Source organism: Impatiens glandulifera, chromosome 8 (genome assembly GCF_907164915.1).
Source record: "Impatiens glandulifera chromosome 8, dImpGla2.1, whole genome shotgun sequence".
NCBI lineage: Eukaryota > Viridiplantae > Streptophyta > Magnoliopsida > Ericales > Balsaminaceae > Impatiens > Impatiens glandulifera.
In genome coordinates this window covers 9,078,120-9,089,351 of record NC_061869.1, presented here as the reverse complement: position 1 = coordinate 9,089,351, position 11,232 = coordinate 9,078,120, and the positions used below count along the sequence as shown (strand labels likewise).

General features: G+C 31.4%; 1 protein-coding gene and 1 pseudogene across 4 annotated transcripts; both read left to right on the top strand.

The window, feature by feature from the left end:
- The first annotated feature begins 5,205 nt into the window (after window positions 1-5,205).
- On the top strand, window positions 5,206-6,218 carry LOC124912563 (annotated as a pseudogene).
- Window positions 6,219-6,254: 36 nt separating this feature from the next.
- On the top strand, window positions 6,255-9,588 carry LOC124912555. 4 transcript variants are annotated; one of them, XM_047453191.1, is made up of 6 exons: window positions 6,255-6,353; window positions 6,789-7,128; window positions 7,192-7,296; window positions 7,487-7,552; window positions 9,178-9,297; window positions 9,387-9,588. In XM_047453191.1, the coding sequence occupies exons 3-6, from the start codon at window positions 7,246-7,248 to the stop codon at window positions 9,498-9,500; spliced, it is 351 nt and encodes a 116-aa protein (XP_047309147.1). In that variant the 5' UTR covers window positions 6,255-6,353; window positions 6,789-7,128; window positions 7,192-7,245; the 3' UTR covers window positions 9,501-9,588. The 4 variants fall into 4 exon arrangements, 2 of the variants coding, with proteins under 2 accessions (XP_047309147.1, XP_047309148.1); XM_047453192.1 differs by having other exon boundaries at window positions 7,172-7,296; XR_007096688.1 differs by having other exon boundaries at window positions 9,176-9,583.
- The last annotated feature ends 1,644 nt before the right edge of the window (window positions 9,589-11,232 follow it).

The following is an 11,232-nucleotide window of genomic DNA, read 5'->3' as shown; positions in this document are numbered from 1 at the left end:
TCATTCTGACATTATAACGAATATAAGTCTAAGGACTTATTTAGACTAGAGACAATAGTTTGTTACTCATTTTGTAATTGAGACAATATAAATAAGGTTGAATAATGAGAAATCCCTTTATCGGGTTATTTTCAATTTGTGCAAATCCTCTATTCTTGTCATCTCTTCACTCTCAATCTCTTGCTACAAATTTTATCAAATCGATCTCCGATCGATTTGTTCATGGTATCAGAGCAAATCTAGGCGAAGAAGAAGACGATCTACTAATTCTATCAAAGTAAGAAATGGCTTTTGGATCTTCAGATAACAATGTAAGTTCTGAACCTCAATTTCCTGAAATTCCAGCAGAAATGTATACTACTCTTAGGCCGATGGTTTTAGAGTCAAGTAGAGTTTCAATTCCAACTTGTACACCAACTATGACTCAAATCCCTAACCCTAACATCCATAATCCAAACCAGAACCTTAACCAACCAATTACAAAAAAGAAATACAATAATGATCCTCTTCTTATACATCCAGCCGATCATCTAGGCCTAAATATTACCTCAGCCATTTTTACTGGAAGGGAAACTTATTTCGGATGGAGTCTAAGTATTAGGCTAGCTCTTCAAGCGAAAATTAAGATATGTTTTATTGATGGTTCATATCCAGAACCAAAAGATAAAAAAGATGCAAATCAATGGGGTATTGTTGATGCCTTAGTTAGGGCATGGATTATGAATACGATAGAGGCAAGAATTGGAAGAAGATTTCAATCCAAGAAAACCAGTCGTGATCTGTGGCTTGAGATCAAGTCCAGATATGAAGGCAACAATGGTCCGAGGAGGTACAACCTTCAAAAGGATATTAGCTTCGTCCAACAAGGTGACCTTGACTTAGAAGAATACTATTAAAAGGTGAGATTGCTGTGGGATGAGATGATGGGGTTAAAACCTCTAAGAAGATGCATATGCAAAGGAATTCGAGTTAATTGTGATGGATGCTTTCTTGAAGCAGAAATGCTTCGAGATGATGAAGAACTTAAGCTTCTTCAATTTCTGATGGGGCTTGATGATAAATACGAGTATGTCAAAGATCAAATACTCATGCAAGATCCATGGCCAGACGTTTATAAATCATTCACAATGCTTCAGAATGTCGAAAAGAGGACTAGACAGAAAATGCATTTTCAAGAATCTGCAATGGTGATAAAAGAAGAAGGTGAAAGAGTTTATCATCCTCCAAACAAGAATAAGAGTGCAAGTTGCACACACTGTGGAGGCAAAGGTCACATGAAGGATGGTTGCTTTAAGTTAATTGGATATCCAGAATGGTGGAAACAACCAAAGGATAATGTGATCAAGAAAAGACCATCAACTTCTGTTCATGCTACTGCAGACAAAGATGATTTCCAGGAACTTTCCATTGATGAATACAAGATGTATAAACAGTTCTTGAAGAACATGAGAGATGTCAAGAACAAGTCAAATAGATCTTCTTCATCTGCAAGTAAGTTTCCTAACTATATTCTTAATTCATTTGAATATGATTTTAGCATTAATGAACAAACAAATATATCAAATATGTGGCTTATTGATTCAGGAGCATCTTGTCATATATGCAATAATATGAATGCATTTTCATATATAAGACAACTTGATGAACCTAGAATTATGTACTTAGCTGATGGATCAAGTAGGAACATAACTGAAATAGGAACTGTTAAACTTCTTGATTGTTTGAAACTAAGAGATGTATTATATGCACCATCTTTTAGATATTGTTTAATTGCAGTTTCAAAACTTACAAAGGATAACAAAATGAACTGTATTTTCTCAAAATCTGATTGTTATTTGCAGGACCTTGAGACAAGGTTCAAAGTAAATCTGGGAAAGAGAATGGGGAATTTGTACTTCATTGAAAACAGTCCAATTTTTAATAAAACCACAAATCTGCAGTTGATTTTTCTTTAAATGTTGTTTCTGATTCATTTCTTTTACACAAACGATTAGGACATCCTGCTTTAAATGTTCTAAAAAGTGTATTTCCTACTGTTATGAATAAAGCTTTTCATTGTTCAACATGTCCTGTTGCTAAAATGCAAAGAGTTCCTTTTGTTCAAAGCGTTTCTAAAAAGTTAAAGATTTTTGAACTTATTCATGTTGACATTTGGGGTCCATATCGAGAGGAATCAATCCTTAACACACCCTTCATGCTTACTATTGTTGATGATTACTCTCGATGTACTTGGATTTTTTTATGCCAAGTAAAGTCTTTGTGTTTGAAAAACTTCATAATTTTTTTATGTTAGTTAAAAATCAATATGACACAACTATTAAAATAATTAGATTAGACAATGGAACTGAGTTTTTAAATGAAAAATGTTCTGAAATGTTTAATTTCTTAGGAATTATTCACCAAACAACTTGTGTTTACTCACCTCAACAAAATGGTGTTGTGGAGAAAAAAAACAAACATTTACTTCAAGTGGCAAGGTCATTAATGATTGATTCTAATTTAGATTCTAAATTTTGGCCTTATTCATTATTGACTGCAACTCATCTAATAAATAGAATTCCCACTAACATTTTAAATGGAAAAACTCCAATTGAAATGCTATCGGGAAAGAAACCAGATTATAACTATTTTAAAGTTTGGTTGTTTGTGTTATTCTGCAAATGTTTATCCAAACAAATCAAAGTTTTCAAAAAGAGCCAACAAATGTGTTTTCATTGGATATTCTTTAACCAAAAAAGAATATACAGTTTATGATACCGAAACAGGAAATGTTAGTATTTCAAGAGATGTTATTTTTCATGAAGACATTTTTCCATTTTCTGATAAAATTATCCAAAACAAAGAAATTTTACAAGGAAACAAATCTTTTGATTTTCCATATTTCTTTGAAACAGAATTAGATAATTTAGATTATGATAATGATTTTGAAAATGTTCAAACTGAAATTTCAGAACATCAAAATTTGAATTCTAATTCTGAACCTGAATTGAATACAAGTGAAGGGATAACTTCTGCTTCTCAAGATGAACATGAAGTTAATCATTCACCTGTTCAAGATGAAATAAAATACGTGTCTCAAAAAAGTTTAAGATTTATAAAACAACCTGTTTAGATGAAGGATTATGTTGTAAGTCTAGTTGAGACAAATGTAAATAAAAAACAAAGTTATTTACCACCATCATTTCCATTTGTATCAACTTGCAACAATGAAGAATATATTGAATTCTTGGGCAACATTGATCAGTTTGTTGAACCAACTTCATACAAACAAGCAATTTTAAATCCAGATTGGATTAAAGCTATGGATGATGAACTTACTGCTCTTCATAAAAATAATATTTGGGTTATAACAGAACTTCCTAAAGGAAAGAAAACAATAGGTTGTAGATGGATTTTTAAAACAAAATTGAATGCTAATGGCAGTATTGATAAATGTAAAGCCCGACTAGTTGCAAAGGGGTATAACCAAAATGATGGAATTGATTTTCATCAGGTATATGCCCATGTAGCTAAAAATTCGACTATTCGACTACTTCTTGCTTTAACAGCTGCTAAGAAATGGCATTTACATCAAATAGATGTAAATAATGCTTTCTTGCATGGCTTAGTTGAAGAAGATTTATATATGAAAGTTCCAGAAGGTTTAAAAGGAACACTACCAAAACAAGTGTGTAAATTAAACAAAAGCATATATGGCTTGAAACAATCGTCTAGACAGTGGCATTTTCAAATTTGTAACATCCTTATTGAAAGTGGTTTTAAAAAATCTGAGAATGACCATTATTTATTCATCAAAAATGATGGATCTAATATTGTTTGTTTGCTTATTTATGTTGATGATATCCTATTACCAGGGAATTCAATAGAGCAAATTGATGAAATAAAAAATATGATTAATACCAAATTTTCTATTAAAGATTTGGGTAAAGCTAAGTTTTTCTTAGGTCTTGAAATTATACAAACTGATGATGAAATTTATGTTAACCAGCGAAAATATATTCTTGACATTGTTTCTGATATGTCCTTGATTGCTGCTAAACCATCATCTATTCCTATGACTAGAGATATCAAATTGGTTCAAGAACCAGTGAATGATACCCTTTGTGACGTTGAAAAGTATAGAAGATTAATTGGTCGTTTACTATATTTGAATTTCACTAGGCCAGATATTGCATATGCAGTACAACAATTAAGTCAATATATTAATAAACCTTATAAATCACATTTTGAGGTTGCTATCAAAGTGGTTAAATATCTTAAAGGAACACCATCCTTAGACATTTTTTATGCATTTAAAAATGATTTTGTTATTTCAGCATATTCTGATAGTGATTGGGCTTCTTGTTATGATACTAGAAAATCATTTACAGGTTATTGTATTTACATTGGCAATGCTCTAGTAGCATGGAAAAAAAAAAAAAAAAACAGCAAACTATATCTAGATCATCAGCTGAATATAGATCTATGGCTGTCACAGTATGTGATTTACAATGGCTGGCTTATTTACTTGCTGATTTTCAGATCAAAGTTAATCTGTCTATTGTTTTGTATTATGACAATAAAGCAGCGATGCATATAACGCAAAATCCGGTGTTTCATGAGAGAACGAAACACATCGATATTGACTGTCATTTGGTAAGAAACAAATATAAAGATGGTTTCATTACTTTAACATATGTTGCTTCTAATGTTCAAAATGCAGATATATTTACCAAAGCTCTTGATGCTAAACAATTTCAAGATTTAAGGCTTATGCTAAAGCTCAAAGACTTCCGTCTTGAGGGGGAGTGAAGAAATAAAATAATAAAGTTATTTTATTTCTAATTATTGTTTAACAAAGTTGTTATGATTTGAGTGAATTTGTTAGAGTTAATTAACTGCTAAATATTTGTTAAGGCAATTAATTAACTGCTAAATATTTATTAAGGCAGTTAATTAACTGCATTAGTCATTTTGGTATTGATTAGTTAGAATAATTAATTTTCATTCTGACATTATAACGAATATAAGTCTAAGGACTTATTTAGACTAGAGACAATAGTTTGTTATTCATTTTGTAATTGAGACAATATAAATAAGGTTGAATAATGAGAAATCCTTTATCGGGATATTTTCAATTTGTTCAAATTCTCGTCTCTTCACTCTCAATCTCTTGCTACAGATTTTATCAAATCGATCTCCGATTGATTTGTTCAAGGTAGGTCAAGAACGCGGGGGTGTATACAGTTTTCTGTTAGTTTTCTGTTAGATTCCAGTTCTTCGTTTAATTTGATCCAAATTCAAGCTCTAGACTCTTGATCCAAACTTCCGAATGCTTTTCTCAACATAAAGGTACATCTTAAATAGTTTGTTTAATTTGATTCTTGATATATGATATGTTATGCAGAGTTTGATTCTATGTCCTGTATCGGAGAGAAATCTTCTAGCCGATACTTGGAAGATTGTCGATAAGAACAAAGCTTGTAAACGGAAAGATGAATTGCGTAATCTCGTAAATGAAGGCTTAATTCTTCTCGGCTACGATTCTTCTATCTGTAAATCACGTTGGGATAAATCTCCCTCTTGTCCAGCCGGTATAGATAGATCACTCTCCATACCTTTTGCTTACTGTTCTTCTGGATTCTGGTTTTACTCCATCTGAATAATTTGTTGCTGAAACGCAGGAGAATACGATTACATAGATGTAATTACTGAAGGTGAGAAACTATTGATAGACGTCAATTTCAGATCGGAAGTTTCAAATCACTTCTTCAATCTCTACCTAACATCTTCGTCGGGAAATCCGATCGACTGGATCAGATAATTTCCATAGATTCTGAGGCGGCAAGACAGAGTTTGAAGAAGAAGAAAGGTATGCACATCCCTCCATACATCTTAATTTGATTCTTCAAGTTCATTAGCATTTGGTAGTTACTTAAGATCAGCTTTGACATAATATATAATTGATTCGATTTTCTAGTGGATCAGAAGAGAATATCCGAGATCTTTTTGCAATTACTTCCATGGATGCTTCACACCGACCTGTTCAACCTGATATTATTGATCTTGAAAATTTTGACCGCGAGATTGTCTTGGGTGTTCCAAATGAAGAAGATAGATGGAAGATTCTTACTGATGTTCTTCACGGATTCAAGCTTGAAGATTCTTGTGACCTTGTACATATAGCCCGTTCTACACAAGGTTTTATTAGGGTTGATTTGGAACAATTAGTAAAGGAAGCTAGAAATCTAGATATGAGGAAACTCATAAACAGAATCAGAATGGAATCGCCTGAAGAAGACAGTGACTGGTTTAAAAAATCTTATCATCTCAATGAGGCAGATATTGTTGGAATAACCATGATGGATTTTCAGGTAATTATTTACTCTTAACTTTTACTCAGTTTTTACATATTATGTTAAAGAACTTCATATATTTGTTCTTTTTCTTTGTGAGACCATAGTTTATTCCCGGGAAGTGACTAGCACAACATTCCACCGCCACAGACCCAAACTTCGATCAACATGTTTTAAGTGAGAAACGATATTGGTATCTCATATTTCAAGTGATTATTTCTAAATAGAAAAAGACAATAGCTTAAAAATATATTATTGATTCTTTATTGTTATTTTAAGTAATGGAATGAAATCTAATAGATGGTATTTTAGTTGATGATTTTGAATAATTGGTTATATCACCTGAAAGATATGTGAGAAATACTTGGAATTGTTTTCTCCTTACAAACCACTTTTATTTTTTTTAAGATTCTTTATGTTTTGTGATTCTAAAAATGATGTGCCTAAGTGCAGGAAGCAATCATAAAGTTCCAGCCTTCATTGAAAAAAGAATGGTTTTCTATCATCCCCGAAGTGAAATGGGAAGTCATAGGTGGGATGGTACCAATAAGGCACGAGTTTATGCGTTCCATTGTTCAACGTATTAAAAATCCTGATGATATGGTGATCAATGTTCCTTCATTTTAATGAAACAGGTTAAGTTTTATTTTTGTGTACTGTATTTATAATCTGGATATTTCAGAATGTTCAAACAGAGAAATGGTTTTTTCTTTATGGACCTACTGGCTGTGGTAAAACATTAATTGCAAAGGTTGTGGTCAATGAAGTTGGGGCTAGTTTTATACACATTAAGGTATGTGTGTTTTTTTATTGTGTTATAAGATATTTCTCTCAAGTCCCTTAATTATTTTTCTAGGGTCTTGAACTTTTACATAAATATGGGAGAGAAAGTGAATGGGCAGTTAAAACTATGTTCCACCGTGCAAAGATATTCTCCCCATGTCTAATTTTCTTTGATCAGGTAACTTATGGATATTTTTTGAAGTTCAAATTGTGTTTCTATCATTTATGATCACCTCACATTTGTATTCGCAATATTGAGTGATCATGAATGATAGAACTGGACTTCTGGAACTACTAAAATAATTTCTCTCTATTTTGGTCATGCATATATTAATGAGTTGATGTGCCTTTTGTCTCATCGTTTTTAGGTGGATCCTTTGATAACGAAACGAGCAAAGGAAGGTGATTGGGTTCTTGAAAGACTTTTGAATCAGGTAACCATTTCTTTCATATATAGCAGGTTAACTATCTTTTTAAAGGACACAGTAGTAAAATGCATAAAAACTATCTTTTTATAAAGGTGACTTAACTCAAGTTTTGAATAATGTCGCAAGTAACATTGAAGGCCGGTTTGATATAATCATCAAAATAATCTTAGTATTTGATATTTTAAAAATATTTTAAAGAATATAAAATAAGGGTATTATTTTCTATTTAAAACTTGTTTGGTGTACAAGGAGGCTTGCTTATGTTTGTTATTTGTGTTAATTGACCAAAAGTTCGAATTATTTCATATTTTAAAATGTAGTAAAGAAAATAATGATAATTTATCGAAGAATTGATTGATGAAGGAATATTGATTTGTTAAATCTAAATCAACCATATCAAACAAGCCATTGATGGATGTGTATCAAAACAAGTTGTTACTTAAATTAGTTCAATTCTCCTCTCAGGAACTTGGAAATTATTGACTCGTCCATAACTAGATGTGAAAATAAAATTGAATCCTTGTCAGTTATTGATAGAGTTGGACAGTATTGATGATAAATCAAGTGTCTATGTTATTGCTGCAACCGATAGGTATGATTGATCTTTTAAATTGTGTTTTCTCTCTTTGAGAATCTTTTTATTTTTAGTACAATTTGAGTTACTTTTTGTGGTTATGAATTTATTTTTCTTAAGCCTGATCTTAAGATGTTGCTTTCTTGCGGTCTGGAAGACTAGGAAGACACCTACATGTCGGTTTGCCTAGTCCTGAAGACCGTGGCTTGATTCTTAAAGTTCTTGCACGAAAGAAACCTATAGATCCTAGTGTCGAATCGACACTAGGATCTATAGGTTTCTTTCGTGCAAGAGCTTTAAGAATCAAGCCACGGTCTTCAGGACTAGGCAAACCGACATGTAGGTGTCTTCAAGGCCGCAAGAAAGCAGGATCTATGAACTCGGGTCTAGAAAAAATAAATTCATAACCACAACCACAAAAGGTAACTCAACTTTTACTAAAAAAAAAATAAAGGCAAATTTCTCATAGAGAACACAATTTAAAAGATCAAACAAACCTATTTGTTGCAGCAATAACATAGACACCAGATCTATCAATCTGCAACGTCCAGCTCTAACAATAACGGTAAAATGGACAAGCTTATTTGTTCCTTATTTATTTTTATGACTCTTCGTCTTCTCAATGTTTTTTTATTTTATTTTATTCTCTTGTTCTTTTTTCTCTTTAAGACTTTTCCAATTCTTCTCTTAAAAAAGTGAAGAAGAGAATGATGCCGAACATTATGCAATTTCAAATGAAGAAGATGATCTCGATCTTGATGGAGAAAATGATGACAATGAATTTTAGATTATGTTTTAAACTTTTTGTAGTTTAAGAATTAATGGTTTTTATGTTTTAAACTTTTAATTTTGTGATGTTTTTTATTTTTGATACTTACATGTTTTAGCGCTTTATTTTCAAATAGTCCTCGCTACGCTATTCGCTTTACGCTATAGCCATGAGAAGCTTTTGCGCTATTTAGCGCTATACGCTATTGACAACTATGCTCTTGTCAGTATTTTTTTTTTCTGCAATCCTTTTCATGTATTCATGCTCATATTTGTTGTTAATTTAGAGGTGAATGAAGCAGCACTGGCTGCAAAAAATGAAAGAAAATTCGTCTTAGATTTGTCCACTATACATAGAAGGCATTTCGACGTAGCATTCCAAAGGATCTCCCCATCTGTCTCCCAAAAGGTATTTGTTTATTTTATTTTATTTTACTTTATTGAATCACTTTACGGGTCATTGGCGACGCCTCAACTGTTCCTTATCTATTCGACAAGATGAATTCAGCATCTACTTGGAGACCTTTATCAAGTGTCTTCTTCCACTTTTACAGCTGTGAATATGAGGTGTGCATTGTTTTCCAAGAAATTCATTTACGTTTCTTCATATAGATCCAATATTGAATGATTGTGTTATGTGTACTCTCTTTTCTTACATTAATATTAAAATTTGTATTAATAAACAAGAATTTAAGTTAATGTTTTGTTACTAAAATAATGAAAATAATGATTTATCGATCACTTTATTAATATATTAAAATAACGTAGAACATTCAACCAACCATTTTAATGGTACGTTGTTGATTATTCACAACGCCATTATTTTAACATTATATGAACATTGATTTAAAAAATTGACAAATTCCGTAGTGAATCTCATTGCCTTTTTGAAAAATTTCCACACAATACTTTTACTTTGATTTCTCTCACCGTTGTTTTTTTTTGTCGTTGCGATTAAATTACTATTCATTTTATAATATTTCCATGTACTGTTTACAAATTTTTTTTTATGAAAAAGCATGAGTTCATTTTCTATTATTAAATTGTGGCTTTGAAAAGTTATTTTCCATGTACTATTTGCATGGATATGTTTGTTAAATCATTATTAAGGTGAGGGTTCTGGAAGCTATCATTTAAATTTATAATGGGTATGCTTTCAGGAATAAAATATTTCAAAGGAGAATTTTCGAATTTCAAGAAGGATAAAGAAATATTGATCATTACTGAAAAGATTCAGTCATGAGGTGTATCACATCTTGCACATATATATATATATATATTTTTTTTTTTATCATTTTTAAGGTTACTTGATTATTAGAAAACTAAGAAAAGAATTTTTTAAAGATGGTTGCATTACTCCAACATTTCATAGATCAACATCGGTTATTTAATAACGATAACTCAATGATTGACCACTTGCTTGTTTTACCAGAAAAACAACCAGACTATTATACTAATGATATCATCAAAAGTCTATTACTATTAAGTGGCCTAATAATCCATCATGGAGTTCATTTTTTTTCACTTTTAAACAAATTTGTACATGTACTTTATGATACTTGCTGGGACGGATACATCATATGGATAACATTGGAATGGATATTGTCAGTATTTGTAAATCACCAATCACCACGAAGTATTAATGAAGGCGACCACCGAGATAGATGCCCAAATTGACTAAGACAACCTTTTGGATGAATCATATCTTTAAGGCAGTGGGATAGTTTTAGTTTTAGTTTTGTTCATCAAATATAATTTGGTTATGGGGCAGGATGTAAACCATGTTGTTCTGGCAGTGGGATATGTGATTGAAAATGGAATTCTCTAGTGGCTGATAAAGAATTCATGGTGAGGAGATTGGGGGACAATTGATACTACAAAATGGAGCTGGGAAAGAACATGGGTGATATGTGGACTTTCTTTCCCAACAAATCTTGTTTCATTAATTTTGACAAAAACTAAATAAATCACCCAAATTTGTTTGATTTCTGCACTTAAAGGCATTACAACTTGTACATCGTATCCAATTGTAGCTTAGATAAAGGCATCAATCAATCAATCCACTATTGTCTATCTCTACACAACACATCATCATATTCATATTCATTTAAAGTCATGTAAAATAAAGTGTACATACTTATTTGATATTTAAGGATGTAGAACATCAAACAATTATTAAGTATGTTTATGTTTGTGTTTGTTGCACTCGTCCTGTATAAAAATAAATAAATATATATATATATATATAGATTTTATTATCAAAATGGGTAAGTTTATATTATTATAGCTGTAATACTTCGACGTCTGCTTCGACATTGTTCATATTATACTGTGTTTATTGTTA